Here is a 22537-nt window from a genome sequence, read left to right as displayed (position 1 = left end):
ATCAGCCGGGCATGGTGGCGGGCGCCTGTAATCCCTGCTGCTTGCGAGGCTGAGGCAGGAGAATCGCTTGAACCCGGGAGGCGGAGGCTGCAGTAAGCCGAGATCGCGCCACTGCACTCCAGCATGGGCGACAGAGCGAGACTCCCTCTCAAAAAAACAAAAACAAACAAACAAACAAACAAAGATGGAAGGAAGGAGGGAATTTAGCAATTCTCCAAATCTACTGACAGTGAAAATAGGATATGAGGAGGGGTTCCAGTTAGAAATGCCCAGTTTCCTGGGTGTGTGTGTGACGGGGGCGGGGGGTGGGGGGGGAACCATAACGTTAATTTTATCCCCGACATAGGGAGCGCCTGAGTGGTGGCTTTTCACCGGGTGTGGCTCGTCTGAGCTCTTGAACTGAAGCCAGCGGACACCACCCATCGGCGCCTGCTTTCCTGGGGCGTGGGCTCCTCCCCCTGTGCAGACCGCGAGGGGAGACGGTGCGGGCGGCCGGGAGCGCAGCCATCCGGGAGGCGGGTCATGGCCTCGGCGCTGCCCGGGGAGCGGCTGCGCGAGGATGCGCGGTGCCCGGTGTGCCTGGATTTCCTGCAGGAGCCGGTCAGCGTGGACTGCGGCCACAGCTTCTGCCTCAGGTGCATCTCCGAGTTCTGCGAGAAGTCGGACAGCGCGCAGGGCGGCGTCTACGCCTGTCCGCAGTGCCGGGGCCCCTTCCGGCCCTCGGGCTTTCGCCCCAACCGGCAGCTGGCGGGCCTGGTGGAGAGCGTGCGGCGGCTGGGGTTGGGCGCGGGGCCCGGGGCGCGGCGATGCGCGCGGCACGGCGAGGACCTGAGCCGCTTCTGCGAGGAGGACCAGGCGGCGCTGTGCTGGGTGTGCGACGCCGGCCCCGAGCACAGGACGCACCACACGGCGCCGCTGCAGGAGGCCGCCGGCAGCTACCAGGTGAGGCGCCCCCCGGCGGGGGCTGCGGGCGCTGCGGTGACCGGGAAGCGGGGGCGACAGTCCGGAGCGGAGCCGCCAAGGCCACCCGTCTCCTGAGCGGCTCCCACGGCCGCTCCCCCCACCCCGCGCCGTCCCCCCCGCCCACGCGGCTCACTCAGTGTGGGTCTCTTTGCCTTGGCTGTGGTAACCCCCTTGGCGACACACACCCATTATTTTACACCGTCCGCCCCTCCCCCAAGCACTCTCCTGTCCTCGAACTCGCGCTGGGCTGGTTTTTCCCAATGCGGATAGTCTGGTCCCTCAGCTGGGCTCTGGTCGGGAGGGCTGTGTGGTCCAGTTCGTTCTTGGTAACAATTGTACGTCTATATCGTAAACTTGCCATAATAATTCTCATTTGTGCAATGCTTTGCTTTTGCACAGTGTTTACATTAAATGAGTGTTATCACCAAAGCAACCCTCGGGTTTGGGCGTTGTTAAGAAGTGTGGAGCTGGGTACCGGTTCCGACCCCTCCAAAGCTCAGGTGCACGTGCCTCCTGAAGTAGGAGCGGGTGGCTCTCCATCAGCAGGGATTTGGGGACTTAGGATTCGAACATCCTCAATGAAGAGGTGCTTCATTTGGGGTGTAGCCCGGGAAGCTTAAAAGAGAAAGAAGAAAAACAAAATGGGAGTATTTGGCCCCCAGAGTGGCATCTGTGAAATTGTGTGTCGATTTCTTCCTACTGGTGCCCTTCAAAAGTTCTTGGATGTTTTCTGAACACACTTGAATCCCAGCATGTAGAACAACTGCCAGCACAGAGGAGGTCTAAGTCGTCTTTACTGACATATTTAACCAAAGGACTGTCAGTCGCGCTGTAGTACACTGCAAATACTAGCTTTCTTAAAATTTTTATTTATTTATTTTGTTTGTTTTAAATTAAGGTTTAGGATATTTTCCCCTTCCTTCTCTACCAATATCTCTCTTGGTATTTCTTCTTGATTTTCGTTGTCATTTGCAAGATGTAGGTACTAGTACTAGGTAATGTCTAGCTAAACTTTTCTGGAATGTTCTTGCCTTTTTAAAAAAAAGTCCAGAAAGAGGATTGGTAGTAATTTTTTTTTTTTTTTTTTTTTTTTTTTTTTGAGACGGAGTCTAGCTCTGTAGCTCAGGCTGGAGTGCAGTGGCGCAATCTCGGCTCATTGCAACCTCCGTCTCCCGGGTCCTGGTGCAAGCAATTCTCCTGCCTCAGCCTCCCGGGTAGCTGGGATTACAGGTATGCGTCACCACACCCGGCTGATTTTTGTATTTTTAGTAGAGACGGGGTTTCACTGTGTTGGCCAGGCTGGTCTTGAACTCCTGACCTTGTGATCCATCCGCCTTGGCCTCCCAAAGTGCTGGTGTTACAGGCAGCCCAGCCTCTAGTGTAATATTTCTAAAGGTGTTCTCCGTATTTTCAGTAGTTCTTCAGTTAAATACCAAATAAATATTATCTAAACTCCTGAGCCTCTCAGTGAAAGCTTTCTAGGGCCCTAAGTTATGTTTCCATAGCTCTCTTGTCTTAACCAGCCAGGAAACCCAGCAAATTTAGCCGAATCACTGTTTTCCTAACTGTGCTACATCTCCTTGCTTTTGCTGACAGTTTCTTTGGCCTGAGGGAGCTTTTCTTTATCTACAAGTGTCAAAGTGCTCCGTTCTTTGTAAACACCAAAACACATGCCACTTTCCCCACTGGGTCAAATGGTATCACGAATTCTACTGTTATTTTATATATAACAATTATAATATTCTCCTTTTAAAAAGCAATTGATGTGTATGTAGGATTTATTGAGTAACTTTGGGAATAGAATTTTTTGATTAAAATCCTGTTTATGTATGTATCTTTGTGAGTATTTAAAATACACATATTTATCTCTAGTGAGTGCCCTATCGTTGAAGGAAGATTTAGTTCTCATTGTATTTTTACTCATTGTAAGGTTTACAACATACTGTGTTTTTTCATATAAAATATGATAACCTACCAAGTTCCTTCTGACCTAATAATACTACTAATACTACAATAATAAACCCATGCTGTATCATAAAGTAACCAATAACTTCAAGAAGTTGAAGTTATATAGAGAAATATAGAATATAGTTATATAGAGAAATATATAAATATAGAGAAATATATAAATATAGTTATATAGAGAAATATATGAAATATAGAGATATAATAGCATCACTCTTCATCCAAACACCAATAGATGACATTTTATCTAATATCATTCTCATTTACTTCAGCCCAGTTTTAATATATTCATTACTAGCACATTTTTTTTTCAAAATTCATGTTGTTTTGTAAAATATATTTATTTATTGGACATTATCATTGTATGTCTAGTCATTAAACATTCTGTAACATCTTATTTTAATTCTATCCAGTTAATATAATTTTTTTCTCCCCTATCTTTAATGTTTTAGTTTACTTATGCTATCGTATATAACAATGCAGTGAGCATACTTTTAGATAAATATTTGATTGTATCTGGTATTAAAATACATTTAAGGAGCTAGGCACAGTGGCTCATGCTTATAATCCCAGCACTTTGGAAGGCCAAGATGGGAGACTCTCTGGAGGCCAGCAGTTTGACACCAGCCTGGGCAATATAGTAAGACCCCATCTCTGTGGAAAACAAAATTAGCTGAATGTAATGATGTGTGCCTGGAGTCCTAGCTGTTTGGGAGGCTGAGGTGGGAGGATCATTTGAGCCCAGGAGTTTGAGGCTGCAGTGAGCCATGATCGCAACACTGCACAACAACCTGAGTGACAGAGCGAGACCCTGACACTAAAACTTCAGTACATTTATGTTTAGTTTTTAATGATATTGAACATTTTTATGTGCTTTCTAGGGACTGTTTAAGTTGATTTTTGTATTTCCTCACACATCTGTGTGACGTTAGGTATAGATTGAGGGCATCTGTAACAGCTTTGAAATGTTCCCAAACAGGTAAAGCTCCAGATGGCTCTGGAACTTGTGAGGAAAGAGTTGGAGGATGCCTTGACTCAGGAGGCCAATGTGGGGAAAAGGACTGTCATTTGGAAGGTAAGACCATGTTGGGGCTTTAGGAGGCTTGCCTGTTTGAAGGATCCAGATTCGGGTCAGTAATTCTTCTACCATCTTCCATTCTCCAGCACTTTTGTTCCATCTCCATATATGCCCAAGAGCACCTCAGAGCCATCCTGGGTCATCCCCTCCCCTCAAATGATATGGTTCATTTTTGTTCTTTTTGTCTCTACTGCCATCACCCAATCCGAATTATAATTAAATAGCTTTGCTAGTTTGATCTTCCTGTAAAACCCACTGCTGTATCCCTGTCACCTAGAATAGCATCTTATACTGTCGCTACTAGTTTGAAAATATTTGTTAGGTGAATGAAATAATGAATATTTCACAACTTTGTAACAGAAGAAGTGTAGCCCAAGGTGATCATCTTATATACAGGGAAATAATCTGAACGTTTAGCCTTTTTTTTATCATCTATACATACACATATTCCATTTTTTTATACCTCACTAGCTCTTTTTATTCCATGTTTCATTCATGCACATGTGCGTGCACACGTGTACACACACACACAGTGATTCATACACACACAGCGATTCACATACACACACACACAGTGATTCTCAACCTGAGGCGATACCTGCCCCCCAAGATAACATTTTGCAATTTCTGGAGATGATGTTTTTGGATGTCACAACTGAGGAAGGGTGGGTGCAGTGCACCTGTCATCTAGTAGAGGCAGGAATGCAGCTTAACACCCTGTAGTCCACAGGACAGTTCCCATATCTTGTGAGGAAAAAATGATCTGTTCAAGATGTCAATAGTGTCAAGATTGAGAAACTGCGTATAGAAACTGTGTGTATAGTTCTATATATTCATATAATGTATTATATAATATGATATATAATAGGTTATACTTTGCAGAATATTCCTATTCTTTCTCCTTTTCCAAATAACCCTTCTTTTCTGATCACTCTATATATTTATAATTATTTATAATTATTTCCTTCTTGTTTTCTTTGAAAATTTAGACTTATACTCTATCTTTATACAGATATTACATAAAGACTTTTTAAACTATATCTTTCTTTATTTACTACATTACTAGATTACAATATAGATACATACGGATAGGAAAAGATAACACTTATCCCAGAAGAAAGATGTACATTAAGGCCAGGCGTGGTGGCTCACACCTGTAATCCCAGCACTTTGGGAAGCCGAAGCAGGTGGATCACCTGAGGTCGGGAGTTCGAGACCAGCCTGACCAACATGGAGAAACCCCGTCTCTACTAAAAATACAAAAAAAAATTAGCCGGGCGTGGTGGCACATGCCAATAATCCCAGCTACTCGGGAGGCTGAGGCAGGAGAATCGCTTGAACCTAGGAGGCAGAGGTTGTGGTGAGCTGAGATCGTGCCATTGCACTCCAGCCTGGGCAACAAGAGTGAAACTCTGTCTCAGACAAAAAAAGGAAAAAAGAAAAGAAAAATGTACATTATAGGTAAATGATGTAGATAGTGATAGGAAAGGATAAAAGTTATCAATATTAAATAATATTGATGTTAATAACATTAGTACCTAACGTTACTCAGATGTGTGAAGAAATATTTAAACTTATTAATGTTGATACTGACAAACTTGTTTATCAATATTATTAACAAATATTTTTAAACTAGTAGTGACAGTATAAGATGCAATTCTAGGTGATAGGGATATAGCAGTGGGTTCTGCAGTAAGATCAAGCTAGTAAAGCATAGTTTCGATTGGGTAGTGGCAATGGAGATAAAAAGAACAAGAACAAAGCTTTACAATATTAAATAATGTTTATTACTTGTCTATAATGTACATAGTGGTAGGATGTACATTATTTAATATTGTAATATTGATTGATAATTTTTGTTCTTTTCAGGCTGAAATACAAGTCAATTGTTTTCAATCCTGGCCTGACCATAGATCTATAAAATCAGAATCCCCATATCGGAGAGCTGAGTTCCTGCATGTTTTAAGCCCTCTACAGATTATTCTTAAGTAGGGATGATACTAAGATCCCTGTTCTAAGCCAAGTAAACTTGCATGATCATTACCATCAAGAATGTATCCATGTGAGCCAAATGCAGCAAACACATTTTTGGTCAAAAGTTATTCTAAATACTACAAAACAACCTTTCCTTTTTCTCTATCTGCAGATATAGTTGTGCTCAAGAGGGTGGTGTGAAAGGAAGATGAATTGCAGGCAAATCGCTTCCCACCACACCCCCCCTCATGCCCCAGGTATGACTCTACTCTTTTCTAGTGGCTGGGTTATTTGCCCCACCCCACGACAGCACAGCCTCTGATATGAAGAGAGCTTCTCATATTTACATGAGTTACACTTTCAGGAATCAGTGTATGGAGTTCAGACTTGGCTGATTTCAGAAAGAAGATGAAGTTTTCTGAATCTGGTGATTTAGAAAATGGTGGAAGGAGGTAGAGTTGGAAAATGGAAGGAAGTAGTTAAGTCTTAGGGGATGTTTAGTTTAAAAAGGTGATAGCTCATGCCTTTTAGTCAAAGCAAGAAGTTATCACGTTTAAAAACAGGCAAATAGGCTGGGCACAGTGGCTCACGCCTGTAATCCCAGCACTTTGGGAGGCCGATGCAGGCCGATCATGAGGTCAGGAGTTTGAGACCAGCCTGACCAATATGGTGAAACCGTGTCTCTACTAAAAATACAAAAATTAGCTGGGCATGGTGCTGCGTGCCTATAATCCCACTTACTCGGGAAGCTGAGACAGGAGAATCACTTGAACCCAGGAGGAGGAGGTTGTAGTGAGCCGAGATCGCGCCACTGCACTCCAGCCTGGGTGACAGAGCGAGACTCTGTCTCAAAAAAAAAGATTAAAAAAGAAACCAGGCAAATGACTTCACCTACAAGGCCGTATAACAATGTAACAAAACTGCATTTGTACCCCATGAATATATACAAAAAATAAAATAAATCGATAAAACAGGACAGAGAATGGGAGGTATAGATACTTTGAGGGAAGAATTTGCCTCTCGTACTCAGCTTAAAGTTAGTTTTCGATATACTTATCCTGAGAGAAGAAAATCTAGAAACTAAGCCTGTGACGAAGTATGTTCCTTAGGTCTATTCAGAAACTGAAGACGTGAGATTCAGGTAGAAATTGGGATTAATTCTCCGACGTGAACTCTGAAATCAGTGGCCTGAGCATCACTTAGTTCTTTCTTGGCTTTGTAGAGAACGTTAGGCTTATGGTTGTGTTCACTATTACCATATTATGAAACAGCATTCATATTTTCTCATCTCTCAGCCTTTTCTTATTCAAACAAACATTTCTTCATCATTCATTTGTTTCTAGTGGTTCTAGTGACTGATCTACTAGTAAGTAGTAACTTCTGCTGTGTGACTGCTCTATGCTAATCACTGTTCTTGTAGTTTAATAGATATTTAGCTGTAATCCACATACTCCTCTTTTTCCCCACATTTTTTAAGAGCTGGAGTCTTGCTCTGTTACCCAGGCTGAAGTGCGATGGTGCAATCACAGCTTACTGCAGCCTTGAGCTCTTAGACTCAAGTGATCCTCCCACCTCAGCCTTGTGGGTAGCTGGGACTACAGGGCTTACCACCATGCCTGGTCAGTTCATTTTAATTTTTTTAGAGATGGGGTCGCATTTTGCTTTGTTACCCAGGCTGGTCTTGAACTCCTGACCTCAAGCACTCCTCTTGCCTCGACCTCCCTAAAACCTCACATTTTGTATATGGTACTGAAACTTCAGTATAAAAGTGCCTTGCCCCCAAGCCTGTGGCAAAATGAGAACTCCAGTCCAACAGTATTTTTTAAACTTAATTTGGAAACTCTCCTGGGCTACTTCTTATATGAATGGACTCCAGTCTGTGCATGTTGTTAGAATACAGCCAGTGAGTCCACAGAGTTAGGGAGCCCAGGGAAGTCTGGACATTGCCTTCTCCAGCACTGTCCTGTACATGGCTGCCAGAGGCCAAGCACTGATGATGTGATCCGCTGTGTCACCTCAGGAGAAAGTGGAAATGCAGAGGCAGCGCTTCAGATTGGAGTTTGAGAAGCACCGTGGCTTTCTGGCCCAGGAGGAGCAACGGCAGCTGAGGCGGCTGGAGGCGGAGGAGCGAGCGACGCTGCAGAGACTGCGGGAGAGCAAGAGCCGGCTGGTCCAGCAGAGCAAGGCCCTGAAGGAGCTGGCGGATGAGCTGCAGGAGAGGTGCCAGCGCCCGGCCCTGGGTCTGCTGGAGGTGAGGCCGGGTGCCAGAAAAGCAGGCAGATGTGAGACTCAGGTGGCAGAGACTAGTACAATGGCTTTCAGAGACAAACACTTTGGCGTTTATGTTCTTTAGGAAAAGGGCACCTTCGAATTTACTCAGAAGGCAGCTTAAACACCCTAGAATTTACTCAGAAGCCATTCCTGGCATCAGAATCATGAGATTCTAGAGAATCATATAGTTTGAGTCTGGCATGGTGGCACATGCCTGTAGTCCCAGTTATTAGGGAGGCTGAGACAGGAGGATCGCTTGGGCCAAGGAAATCGAGACCTGCCTGGGCAACATAGCAAGACCCTGTCTCAAAAAACAAACAAACAGCATATAGTTCGTTTTAAGGACTAAAGAATTCTTAAAATTAAAATTAATGATTTCTGAAAATTTAAACAGCTAGGGAAAGGACAAGCTATACTCTGCTGGCTGAGAAGTAATTCCTAAAACCTCAGAGTCAGTTTGTCCATGATAGCGTTGCTGTTTTTTAGGGATGGCTAGCACAGAAAGTCTGCATAATACATTTCAGTGTCACTGGCCAGAAGGATGAATAATGATTTAAATTGTCCAGCTTGAAATTGTTATATTGGATTGTAAAGCAAACACTGATTTCCTGGCCCACATTGCATGCCCGTTCCAGGCATGGTGAGGAGGGATTACGTGGACTCACGTTGCATGCCCGTTCCAGGCATGGTGAGGAGGGATTACGTGGACTCACGTTGCATGCCCGTTCCAGGCATGGTGAGGAGGGATTACGTGGACTCACGTTGCATGCCCGTTCCAGGCATGGTGAGGAGGGATTACGTGGACTCCCGTGCAGCTTCCTCCCAGTCTGTTTGGGATTAGAGAGCAGAAAGACGAATAACAGTGAAAGGAAATCTTTGTTTTTAATCCTCTGTGAGGCATCGTATCCCAAGTGAACAGGGAAAGCCAAAGTTGTTGATGGATCCATGTTTTCTTGATAGAACCAATGGCAACAGAAATTTATCTGGACCGACTCTGTCTCCTCCCCAGTGGCTCACGCAGGGGATTCTAAACTAAGTGATTCATGTTCTCATTTAACAGCCGACCCACAGATTCCACCTTTTCTGACTCAGTTCTAGGCACTGAGAGTACCATGAATATAAATAATCCTATTAACTGTCTGTATAATATTTGCAAGTACAGTGACTAAACAGTACTGATTATAAGGCAGGGGACCATTAAATGAATTTATAAAGCCATTTAATTTGTCTCATTTTATCTTATATATATTAAATTTGTATTTTATTATTATTGCTTTGCTTATTTCCTTGTTAGCAAACTAAGAGTCAGAAAGGAATTAATTTTCCAAATAGCAGACAACAAAATACAAGAACTTTGACAGTTTCTTTTCTTTTTTTTTTTTTTTTGAGACGGAGTCTCGCTCTATTGCCCAGGCTGAGTGCAGGGTGCAGTGGTGTGATCTTGGCTCACTGCAACCTCTGTCTCCTTGGCTCAAGTGATTCTCCTGCCTCAGCCTCCTGAGTAGCTGGGATTACAGGCATGTGCCACCGCACCTGGCTAATTTTTTTTTTTTTTTTTTTTTTTGCGTTTTTACTAGCGATGGGGTTTTGCCATGTTGGCCAGGCTGGTCTTGAACTCCTAACCTTAGGTGATCCGCCTAACGTGTTGGGATTAAAGGCGTGAGCCCCTGTGCCCGGCTTGACAATTTCAACAATAGTATTTATGCTCTGCCTGCCTTCGCCTCCCAAAGTGCTGGGATTGTAGGCATGAGCCACCCCGCCTGGCATGGGAGGGTATATTCTTAAATAAGGTATCTTATCTATCTATTGTTTTATAAGGGCAGGATCTCACTCTGTCACTCACGCTGGAGTGCAGTGGCTCAGTCATAGCTCACTGCAGCCTCAGTCTCCTAGGATCAGGTGATCCTTGTGCCTCAGCCTCCCAAGTAGCTGGGACTAAAGGTGTGCACCACCACGCCCAGCTAATTTAAAACAAATTTTTAGTAGAGATGAGGCTTGGTTGTGTTGCCCAGGCTGTATATTTTTATACTTTCCTTTCCCTTTCTTCCCTGGTACTAATAAGCTACATTTTACCCCTGAAGGCCAAGACCAAGGCCTGACATTCCCATACAGGGTAAAGCAAATTATCCCCCTGGTTTTATGCCATTAAAACTTATCTGACTGGCAACTGTTTTTAAGGGGAGAGGGGAAATGTATCCCAAATACAATTATTAATATAATAAATGTATCACAGATATATTTATTTAATAATCTACTTTGAGAAAATAATGTTACTAGTTATTAAAGGCTTCCTTTATTAATCTACTTAGATAATCTCCTCATAGGAATAGCTCTGGTACGTTGGTTCAGAGAATTAGGAATTTATAATTCCTATAAAGACATTTAGGGAAACATTTTGTGTCTTTATTTGAGGAACCTATCCATGCCCCTCAAATAAATTCTATGAGTACTTAGGATCTATTTTATCCTGTTCTGTGTGAATTACATGCAGAATGTTACTCTGTTACAATATCCAAGTAGCAGAATTATTAATTCAGAAGATAATTAAATTGATAGGTGTTGCAGGAATTAACCTAAACTTTGTATAGCTTTAAAGAAAAGAGATTTGCTTGGGTGCGGTGACTCATACCTGTAATCCCAGCACTTTGGGAGGCTGAGGTGGGTGGATCACCTGAGGTCAGGAGTTCAAGACCAGCCTGGCCAACATGGTGAAACCCCGTCTCTACTGAAAATACAAAAAAATAAAAAAAATTATCCAGGCGTGGTGGTGGGAGCCTGTAATCCCAGCTACTTGGGAGGCTGAGGCAGGGAGGTGGAGGTCGCAGTGAGCCGAGATTGCGCCACTGCACTCCAGCAGCCTGGGCAACAAGAGCAAAACTTCATCTCAAAGAAAAAAAAAAAAAGAAAAGAGATTTATTGTCCCCTATAATTTTATCTTAATAATGTTTTGCAGTAGTTTCTAAGGAAATTTTTATGGGGTCTTCAGTCTGACTGTGAAAAGCAGTTCAGAGTCCAACTCACACTGTGTTTTTCTTTCCTTTTCAGGGTGTGAGAGGAGTCCTGAGCAGGTATGTGTGCTTTCTGAATTGGTGAAGGGATCGGGAGAGGCAGAGGAGCTGGTGGAGAACCCTGCTGACTTCTGTGGTTTCTGTGCTCTTCCCAGAAGTAAGGCTGTCACAAGGCTGGAAGCAGAGAACATCCCCATGGAACTGAAGACAGCATGCTGCATCCCTGGGAGGAGGGAGCTCTTGAGGAAGTTCCAAGGTAGTTGCATCTTAGAGACTGGGAATGAGGCAGCCTGGGGTTTGCCTCGTATTGTGGTTTGTCACTATGCCAGTCAGCTGCAGTGACCAACAGAACCTAAAGTCTTAGTGGCCCAGATCAGCAGAAATTTATTTTGAGAGTGTGCTGTTGGTTTGTTCCTGGGTGTGGGGACTTCTGTGCCACATCTTCTCACTTTGGTACCCATACTGACAGAGCTCTACCTCCCTCTTGGTGCTGGGAGCCATAGAAAAGGGCAGGGTTATTGAAGAGATGGGGGAAGAGGTTCTCTTCCAGAGTCAATACAACACATCACTTCTGGTCACCAAAATGTGTGGGGATTTCTCCCCACAAACAGCCAATCAGTTCTCCAGCAGATACTCCAGCCAGATGTCCTTCCATGCAATTTGATTTTGACACTATCTATCTGGAGATAGCACCAGGTTCCCCGGGTTGAGGGCTTCGTCCCACAAGACTGACCCCACTTCAGATGCTGGTCACAAGCACAGGTTGTGGCCTGTGATTCTGACCAACTGACTGTAAACTGGGGTTCCCACAACCCTCTTCTTGAGTTCACTTAATTTCCTGAAACAGCTGACAAAACTCAGGGACACATATTTACTCATTTATTATAAGGGCGTTACAGAGGCTAGAGATGAACAGATGGAAGAGATTCTTAGGGCGAGGTTTGTGAGAAGGGGTACGGAGCTTCCACGCCCTCTCTAGGCCTGCTACCTTTGGAACCTCCATGTGTTCAGCGATCTGGAAGTCCTCAGGACTCAGTTCTTTTTTGTGTGTGTGTGATGAAGTCTTACTCTGTCACCCAGGCTGGAGTGCAGTGGCGCCATCTCAGCTCACTGCAACCTCCACCTCCCAGGTTCAAGTGAGTCTCCTGCCTCAGCCTCCCGAGTAGCTGGGATTACAGGCACATGCCACCATGCCTGGCTAATTTTTATATTTTTAGTAGAGATGGGGTCTCACCATGTTAGCCAGGCTGGTCTCGAACTCCTGACCTCAAATGATCTGCCTGCCTCGGCCTCCCAAAGTGCTGAGATGACAGGCATGAGCCACTGTGCCTGGCCAATGAACTCAGTTGTTTTGGGTTTTTATGGAAGCACTGTGTAGACGTGATTGATTAGATCATAGGCCATCGGTTTATCAACCCACCCTTCAGCCCCTCTCCCTCTTCAGAGGTGGGTGGGGGTGTGGCGTGAAGGACTGAAAGTTTCAAGCCTCTAATCACGTGGTTGGTTCCCCTGGGAACCGCACCCAGTGGGAGGCTTTCTGGGTAATCACCAACCACAATTCATCTTATTAGCTTACAAAAGACACTCTTGTATTTCTGGAAATTTCAAGGATTTTAAGAACTGTATGTCAGTAAACAGGATATAGACCAAATACACACTTCACAGTATCATAGGCATGGTGAATGTAGACCAAATATATACTTCCCAGTGTCATAGGTATGGTGCCTCCTGCACTGTAGACCAAATACGTACTTCACAGTATCATAGGCATGGTGACTCATGCACTCCTCTTAAAGGCACCCATGCTGAATTGGAGCATCTGGCCTTCCTGAGATTTCATGGCTAAGTCAAACTATCAAGGAGACAGTGTAGGGGGCAAGGGAAAACTTTCCCCTTTCCCTATGAATGTTTGCTGAAAATCAACTGACCAAAGACAAATAGGAACAAAGGCATAGAAAAAGTTTAGCATTCATAGCACAGTGGAATCGCAGGAGAATAATTACCCAATAACTCGGTGGGATACAGATGCTTATATACCTTTCTTTATTGGAGGAAAGGGAGATGGGGAGGGTGTGGATGATTTTAGGGAGATAGTAAATGTTTTTTTGGAGGACTCGTTGGGCTTGGAGTGCATACAGTGGCTTGGGACAAAGTGTTGAAAAGTAGACAGTGGTTTGTGACAAGTCTGTCCAGGTGTATTGACAGACTTGCCTGTCTTCCTGCAATATGAGCTAAATTAATTAAAACGCAGGGACTTCAGGCAGATAAATGAGTGTTAGAATAAAGCTTCTTAGAGTGTGTGATGGTCTCCAAGGGCGTTTAATTTAAAATAATGGGCATACCAGGGTGCCATATTTTAGGGTAAAATTCCCTGGTCTCCTTCCGTGGGAGAGTGCACCATGCCCAGAAAAATTAGGATTGGTATATTCATGAGCAGTCTCAGAGTCACGGCCACCCATAGAGCCTGCACCACCACACCCAGAAGAACGAGGATTAGTATATTCATGAGCAGTATCAGAGTCACGGCCACCCATAGAGTCTACATTTGGTTAGACTATGGGCTTAAAACTGTAGGTCATCTCTTACTAGCTGATATGAGTAACGTTACTTCCAGTAAATTTACATTTCCTTGCTTATAAAATGCTAAAAATAAATTGCTTGGAGGACAAAATGAAACATTTGAAAGCACCCTACCTCCTAAAAGTAATCAATATGAAAGCACTGCAAAGTGATCAATTAGCAAGAAGTTTGGTTTAATTTATTGGCTGAGAATTTGATGAGTTGCTTGAATTAGTGAGTCAATAAAGCCAAAAATATTGTCAGTTATTTTCATGTAGGAATAAGCAGTGTCACAAAAAATTAGTGTGTTTAATCTGATTGTATTATTCTTTAAAACAGTATAGATTCAGTATTGTTTACAATTTCATTTTAAAATCTAATTTATCCCAAGTAATGAAAACTATGTCTGAATAGTGACTTCACTACTTACAGGGAAAGAGTGTAAAGTCCCTTAATGAGAAAACCCATCTCCGCAGCACAGTACCCACGTTCTCCTGGGTAGATGAGTGTATGCTAAATGCCCAACTTGATTAAAATCATCATGGCACCCTCAGACTCAGCAACCTCATATCCATATTTGTTTTTATTGAATGAAATAATTCAAAATGTGTGATTAATTTTATCTCATCCATTCTTTTAAACATTGGAATATATCATTCAACAACAACAACAAAATACTCTACAATCCATAGCTTTGTGTTGCGGATATGTACTTCACCAAAATACACAGGCTGTAAGTGGCTGACACAGAATATTGAAGAAAATCAAAAAGAGTATGCAAAGGGTAATGAGAAGTTCTAGTTTTGAATAAGGTGACCAGGAAAGACCTCGCCCCGCAGGGGATAACCCAGCAAATATATGATCTGGAAGAAAGCATTCAGGCAGCAGAAATGAGCGCCAAAGCCTGACATGGAGGGTGGCAGGTGTGTTCCAGGAGCTGTGAGGATGTCAGTGTGAGGACTCTGTGGCAGAGTAAATGACAGGAGGGTCGGAGAGACCAAGGAAGGGCTAGATAGGCAGGCCACTCTGGGCATGATACTTTATCCCTGAGTGAAACAGGACAGCATTGAAGGTTGTACCTAGAAAAATAGTTTGATTGGACTAATGTTTTATGAGGATCACTCTATATGCTTTCTTGTAAGTAAATTACAGAGAGGAGAAGATTGACATGGGAAAAGCAGTTAAGGGTCTTTGCAGTAATTTGATGAGAGATGATTATGTGTTGGAATAGATGTTATTACGGAAGGTGCCGCAAGATGGACAGATTTTTGTTATATACTGAAGGCAGAGCTGTTAAGATTTGCTGTTGGATTATATGTGATGTGCTATAAACAGGAGGAGCCATGAATGATTCCAAGGTTTTGGATCTTGCGAACTGGCAAAATGTGATTGCCACTTATATTGATGAGGAAAGCGACAGTTGAAGCAGAAGAAGGGCACTGGGTTTTGGATATGTGGCTGTTGCGATGAGTGCTAAATATTCAAATGTTGCTATCAAGTGGGCAGATGAATGTACAATAGGGAGTTTCAGGGTAAAGGTCAAAGCTAAGCACATGCATTGGGAATCAGTCAGCATATGAATGGAATTTTATCAAAGCAATGAACCAGCCAGCACCCGGGTAGATAGGGAGTGAGGTGAGAGAGAGAGAAGAAGTCCAAGTCTTGGGAGTATAGGTTTCTCCAGTGGTGGTGGTGGAGGAGAGGAGAACAGCAAAGAGGATCAAGGAGTAGTGAGCAGTGAGGGAAGGGAAACATGGATGAGTGTTATCTTTGGAAAAGGGAGATTTTCCAGCACAAGTAGATTCTCAGTGTTGAGAGATACAGAAAAATCATTGAAGACGAACTCTGGGCCAGGCGCGGTGGCTCACGCCTGTAATCCCTGCACTTTGGGAGGCCAAGGTGGGCAGATCACCTGAGGTCAGGAGTTCGAGACCAGCCTGACCAACCTGGGGAAACTTTGTCTCTACTAAAAATACAAAATCAGCCAGGCATGGTGGTGCATGCCTGTAATCCCAGCTACTCGGGAGGCTGAGGCAGGAGAATCACTTGAACCCGGGAGATGGGGGTTGCAGTGAGCCAAGATCATGCCATTGAACTCCAGCCTGGGCAACAAGAGCAAAACTCCATCTAAAAAAAAAGACAAACTCTGACAAATAACCATTCATCAACACGGAGGTCCCTGGGAAGATGGACATGACCAGTTTGGTTGGGGTATGGTCACATCATGATGAAGAATTGAGTTTAGGAGAGAAGGGGTAGGGAGAGGAATGGGATATAGACCATATCAAAAGTCATTTCACAGATCTCTTTTGTTAGAAATGAAGCAGACCAATGTGCCGGAAGAGGAATGGCTTGGGAATACATGACCTGTTAGATTGTGTTAAATGCACAATCCATGGAGACCTACCTTTCAATCTCTGTTATTTACCTCTAGAGTTTGGGAAGACCACATAAATTCTTTGACTCTGAATCTACTCTTGTGTAATGTAGGGATGACAATGGTGACCCTCAGGGTGGTTACATAATAAAAATAATGCAATGCGCAGTTATGTGACCACTCAGGTTGGGTATCAATAAAAGTTCACTAGGCCGGGTGTGGCAGCTCACGCCTGTAATCCCAACATTTTGGGAGGCTGAGGCAGATGGATTGCTTGAACCCAGGAGTTCGAGACCAGCCTGGGCAACATGGCAAAACCCCTCCTCTACAAAAAATACAGAAAACTAGCTGGGCATGGTGGTGCATGCCTTCCCAGCTACTCAGAAGGCTGAGGTCAGGGGATGGCTTGAGTCTGAGAGGTGGAGGCTGCAGTGAGCTGTGATTGCACCACTGCACTCCAGACTGGGCAACAGAGGGAGACTCCCTTTCAAAAAAAAAAAAAAGGTTCACTGGAAGTGTTTAACGGCAAATAAGTATAGTGGTAGTGGCAGTAGTAGTAGCAGTAGAAACAGTATTTGTTCTGATATTAAAAATCAAACTATATTAACATGTTAGTCTGATTTTGCATTGCTATAAAGAAATACCTGAGGCTGGGTAATTTATTAATATAAGGCAATATGCTTTATTTTGGCTCATGGTTCTGTAGGCTGTACAGGAGGCATAGTGCTGGCACCTGCTTCTGGTGAGGCCTCAGGAAACCTACAGTCATGGTGGAAAGCAAAGGAGGAGCCAGCGTATCACATGGCAGGAGGGAAGCAGTGAAGTGGGGAGGCGCCAGGTTCCTCTTAAACAACCAGCTCTTGCATGAACGGATAAAGAACTCACTTATCACCAGTGGGATGACACTAAGTCATTCATGGGGGATCTGCACCCATGACCCAGCACCCCCCACTAGGCCCCACCTTCAACATTGGGAATCACATTTCAACATGAGACCGGGAGGGGATACACATCCAAACCATATTATTAATTAACTTACTACTTATAAGCAATGCTAATAAGGAAATGCACTGAATATTTTACATCCCCCCTTCACTGAGGTTTCATATCTAGATGTATTTATTTATTATGTATATGGGTCAAATGTCTCATCAATCTCACTGGGACTTCAGAGTATCAGTATTTTTTATTGTTATATAACACATAACTACAAGCTTATGTGCTTAAAGCCATACCATTTAGTAGCTCATGGTTCTGAAGACCAGACATCGAAGTGGGATCAACTGGCTCCTCTGCTTAGATTTTCTCAAGGCCCAAATATGGGTGTTGGCCAGGCCAGGCCAGGCTTCTGTGTAGGTCGGGGGAAGAACCTTACCTCCAACCTTATTCAGGTTGTTGGCATAATACAATTCTGTGCAAATGCAGTACTGAGATTCCTGTTTTCTTGCTGGCTGTTGGTTGGGGGCTATTCTGAGCTCTGGAGATCACTCTCAGCTCTAGAGGTCACTCGTTTTTCTCTTCATGTGACCTTTCCATCTTCAAAGCCAGCAAAGAGATGTCAAATCCACATCTTATTGACCTTTCCTGCTGCCACCAACCCAATAGCCAGAGAAAACTTTCTGATTTTACAGGACGTGTGGGATTCGATTAGACTCACCTTGATAATCTCTCTCTTGTCATATAGTGTAACTTACTCATGAGGCTAACACCAGGGTGTGAAGGTCATGGGGTCCATCTTAGAATTCCGCCTACCACAGTAATATAACTTTGGAAGTAGTGGATTTAATATTAATAAAATTCTATAGATTTTTAAGAAAAAAATTCCTAAGGGGTTTATAAATTTTATGTTAAGTGCAGAAGATCCTCCTAAGTGCACCCAAATGCTTTGGATGTAAGCCAGACATGGTGGTGTGCACCTGTAGTCCCAGCTGCTGGGGAGGCAGACATGGGAGGATTGCTTGAGTCCAGGAGTTTGAGGCTGTAGTGTACCATGGCTATGCCCATGAATAGCTCTGCACTCCAGCCTGGGCAACATAGCAAGACCCCGTCTCTCTGTCTCTCTCTCTCTCTCTCTCTCTCACGCACACACACACACACAAATGCTTTAGATGTAAATGAAAGGAAACTAAATGATAATTCACTTGGTTTGTCATCATCAATAGTTGTTTTTATTGGGGAAGTTAAAGAGTTCTGGGTTACGCAGAGGTAACAGTGGAATATACCAGAAAGTTATAAAGAATAAGAATAATAAAGTAATAAAGAAGATTTCACCTGTAAGGTGAAATACTGATTTGTTTTCTCTAGGAGTTAATAGAGAGAGAAAAGTGAGGAACTGTGGGACTATTCTTTTCAGTGGTTTCCTAAGTTTCTGCCAGTCCTTTCTTTCCTTTCACCTGCTCCACCACATTCTTTCCGCAGTGGATGTAAAGCTGGATCCCGCCACGGCGCACCCGAGTCTGCTCCTGACCGCCGACCTGCGCAGTGTGCAGGATGGAGAACCATGGAGGGATGTCCCCAACAACCCTGAGCGATTTGACACATGGCCCTGCATCCTGGGTTTGCAGAGCTTCTCATCAGGGAGGCATTACTGGGAGGTTCTGGTGGGAGAAGGAGCAGAGTGGGGTTTAGGGGTCTGTCAAGACACACTGCCAAGAAAGGGGGAAACCACGCCATCTCCTGAGAACGGGGTCTGGGCCCTGTGGCTGCTGAAAGGGAATGAGTACATGGTCCTTGCCTCCCCATCGGTGCCTCTTCTCCAACTGGAAAGTCCTCGCTGCATTGGGATTTTCTTGGACTATGAAGCCGGTGAAATTTCATTCTACAATGTCACAGATGGATCTTATATCTACACATTCAACCAACTCTTCTCTGGTCTTCTTCGGCCTTACTTTTTCATCTGTGATGCAACTCCTCTTATCTTGCCACCCACGACAGTAGCAGGGTCAGGAAATTGGGCATCCAGGGATCATTTAGATCCTGCTTCTGATGTAAGAGATGATCATCTCTAAAATTCTGTTCCCAAGATGCAGTCCTAGCGTAGCGAACGTTCCTGGAGTGGGGTGAAGGATATCAATCTACTAAGTTTTAACAGATACCCCATTTAGGTCAGCACTTGATTCGTTGTTGCTGTGAAATATTTCCATGGGACAAAAGAGGGAATATGAAATATTTGCATATGGGAAGATTATAGAGCATAATAATTTTGTAAATGGAGCGATCTCAACCTCTATTTCTAGATCATATTTTCTTGATGTCTTCCTTCAAATTAATGACCTTGGATTACATAAGGATTTCTATGCATTCATTATAATTTGTTATTCCTTTCAATATCCTTGTATTTCAAATCTTCCATATAAGAATTAGACATGGCAATTCTTAAATTGATTCAGAATGGTCTGATACTATTCCAGTATCACCTCCTTAATTCTGTTTCTCCTCGTTTTCCTGATTTTCCTTCTCATTCTCTCCTTCCCCGCTCTGTCTCTCTCTCCCTGTCACTCTCTCTCTCTCTCTCGTTCCTTATTTTTTGTTTCTTACCTCTTACTGTTTAACCTGTTGCTTCCTTCTAGATTAATACATTTAGAGCCATTCCTTTATATGGTCACATTTCCTATGACTTTACTCAATTACTTTTAAAATCCTTTCTATTCTGAGACTAATTTTTAAGAATTACAAAGCTCATTCCTCTGAATCTAATATCACTAACTCCTAGACTTTTTCCTTTTTCTTTGGATACACTTTAAATAGGAATTTATCAGAATTTTCATTCAACTGGTTCTTTAATGTAGATATTTACTAGTTATAAGACGTTAAGGCCAGGCGCAGTGGCTCACGCCTGTAATCCGAGCACTTTGGGAGGCTGAGGCGGGTGGATCACAAGCTCAGGAGTTCGAGACCAGCCTGGCCAACATGGTGAAACCCTGTCTCTACTAAAAAAAAAAAAAAAAATAGAAAAATTAGCTGGGCATGGTGGCAGGAGCCTGTAATCCCAGCTATTCTGGAGGTGGAGACAGGAGAATTGCTTGAACCCTGGAGGCGGAGGTTGCAGTGAGCCAAGATCTCACCACTGTACTCCAGCCCAGTGCGAGACTCCATCTCAAAAAAGAAAAAAGACCTCAAACGACACTTCTCTCTCTCTTTTAGCTGCTTGTTATGGTTCCTATACATGGAACAATTATACTGGCCTCAGTGTGTTATGGTGAATATTTAAGGTCATATTTGATATTGCTGGTTTGAATTCAGCTTTTCCATTTAAATACATTATAATGACGATGATGAAGTGATGATAATATTTAACTTAATTTTAAAGTATATTCTGTACCTTTCCAACAAAAATCTTAAAAGTCATTGAAGGCTAACCTTACTGCCTTCTTTGTATCACTGTCTTCTAAATAATTATTATGGCTGGGTACAGTGGCTCACGCCTGTAATCCCAGCACTTTGGGAGGCCGAGGTGGGCAGATCACGAGGTCAGGAGATTGAGACCATCCTGGCTAACACAGTGAAACCCCGTCTCTACTAAAAATACGAAAAGAAATTAGCTGGGCGTGTTGGTGGGCGCCTGTTGTCCCAGCTACTTGGGAGGCTGAGGCAGGAGAATGGCATGAACCCAGGAGGCAGAGCTTGTAGTGAGCTGAGATCGCGCCACTGCACTCCAGCCAGGGCAACAGAGCAAGACTCCATCTCAAAAATAAATAAATAAATAAATAAATAAATAAATAAATAAATAAATGTTACACAAATGCTAAAATGTTTAAATGGTAAATGCTTCAATGCTAACCAAATATTAATTAATGGCAAATTATTTAACATTATCTGATAATAATCTGCAGAAGGTTTAATTTTCCTCCTCAATTTGAAGTTCAAGATGTTTTTCTCTTCCAGGGAGATTTTTTCGACTGACATATTTAACTTACCTTCCAATCATATTACTAATGTAGCCTTCTTCCTAGATTTTTTAATTGTTTGATCATGAGCGAACACTTCTACTCTCTGTGATAGATTTGCAAACAGAGGAAATAATGCATCCTCGTGTCCCTCTTCTTGGTGTTCCACAGGCCATGTGTGCCCTAGCCCTCGTTCATGCAAGGTCTGTGTAGGGAAGGTGAACTTCAGCTCAGCAACAGCATCCCTTCCCACAGGGATCAGGTGGGTGGCTTGAGATACCCCTTCCATGGGGCACCACCCATTCAGTGAGATGGGGAAGCCCTGGGTAGGAGGGAGAACACCTCCACATGTCTTCTACTCTCTCCATAGGATGGAATGAGCATCCCAGTCCCAGGAGTATCCATTTCCCACTGTGTAGCCCAATACTCTGGTCTCACTCTCTCTGCTGAATCCTGTCTCACTGTGCATATTATTGTGGTTTATATCAGTCAGTAAACCAATGTGAGTCTTCATCTCTTGCATTCTTAGGTTCACAGTTTTGTGTGTCTCCTGTAATGACCCTTCTCTTTCCCTTTCCAACTCCTGAAAGATTGCCACTATTTCCTCTGGAACTTTGTTTCGTTACCAGCAAAATCCTCGACATCCATACCCGTTTCCTGGCTTTCCCTCTCCTTTCCCCTGAATGGTAGTCTTTTATATTCAGCTGTCCACTTGACATCAAAATAGACATTTTGAACTCAATTTGCCTAAAACCTAACCACAAATTTCTCCCCAAGTCTCTCCCTAACTGCAACAACAAAAACCACAGGCTTCTCCCTGTCACTGGATGGCAACTCCATTCTTTTGATTGCTTAAGCCAGGCATCCGATTGAGTACTTTCTTGATTTCTCCAGCCCACATCCAGTCCATCAGCAAGCCCTGTTGGTCCTACCTTCAGAATATGTCCGGGGTTCAGTTGTCCTGGCCACCCTGCTGCTGTAACCATGGTCAGAACTCCATCCCGCCCCTCTGGATTATGACTTTCGTTTCCTCACAGTGGTCCTGCTTGGGCTCTAGGCCCTTCCACTCCCATTCTCTCTACAGCAGCTGGGCTGATTCCTTTAGCACCCAAGGATATGTTGGCATCACAGTGACTTAGATACCATCACAAAGACCTCCCATTCAACTTAGAGTGAAAGTCAGAATCCTCACAGTGAATCCCCAGGCCCTAGAGGATGTGAAACCCCAGGCCCTAGAGGATCTGAAGCCCCATCCGTCCTCTGATTCTCTCTTCCACCCCCACTTCCCTTTGCATTCTGCTTCAGCTGCCCTGGCCTCATGGCTGGATTTCCACCAAAGCAGGCACTTCCCATCCCAGGGCCATTTCCCCACCTGTGGCTTCTGCTTGACATTCCCTTTTCCCTGATGTCCCCTTGACTCATTATTCCCTTCTTCCTTAAGTCTTCTGAGATCCAG

At 43.7% G+C, this 22537-nt stretch overlaps 1 protein-coding gene across 1 annotated transcript; it reads left to right on the top strand.

Annotated features, from left to right (window-relative positions):
- The first annotated feature begins 288 nt into the window (after positions 1–288).
- On the top strand, positions 289–22020 carry TRIM58 (tripartite motif containing 58). The gene is made up of 6 exons (XM_004028728.5): positions 289–942; positions 3908–4003; positions 8001–8231; positions 11297–11319; positions 11415–11515; positions 18614–22020. The coding sequence occupies exons 1-6, from the start codon at positions 523–525 to the stop codon at positions 19201–19203; spliced, it is 1461 nt and encodes a 486-aa protein (XP_004028777.4). The 5' UTR covers positions 289–522; the 3' UTR covers positions 19204–22020.
- Positions 22021–22537: the final 517 nt, after the last annotated feature.

The sequence above is a fragment of the Gorilla gorilla genome, chromosome 1 (assembly GCF_029281585.2).
Source record: "Gorilla gorilla gorilla isolate KB3781 chromosome 1, NHGRI_mGorGor1-v2.1_pri, whole genome shotgun sequence".
NCBI lineage: Eukaryota > Metazoa > Chordata > Mammalia > Primates > Hominidae > Gorilla > Gorilla gorilla.
The sequence above is the reverse complement of the archived record's forward strand: the minus strand, read 5'-3'. Positions and strand labels throughout refer to the sequence as shown.

Bases quoted from the DNA above. Each gene is read 5' to 3' on its own strand.
- TRIM58 (XM_004028728.5), top strand. From the start codon at position 523: ATGGCCTCGGCGCTGCCCGGGGAGCGGCTGCGCGAGGATGCGCGGTGC. The intron at 943-3,907 runs GTGAGGCGCCCC...GTTCCCAAACAG, and splicing joins AGGCCGCCGGCAGCTACCAG to GTAAAGCTCCAGATGGCTCT. The intron at 11,320-11,414 runs GTATGTGTGCTT...TGCTCTTCCCAG, and splicing joins GTGAGAGGAGTCCTGAGCAG to AAGTAAGGCTGTCACAAGGC.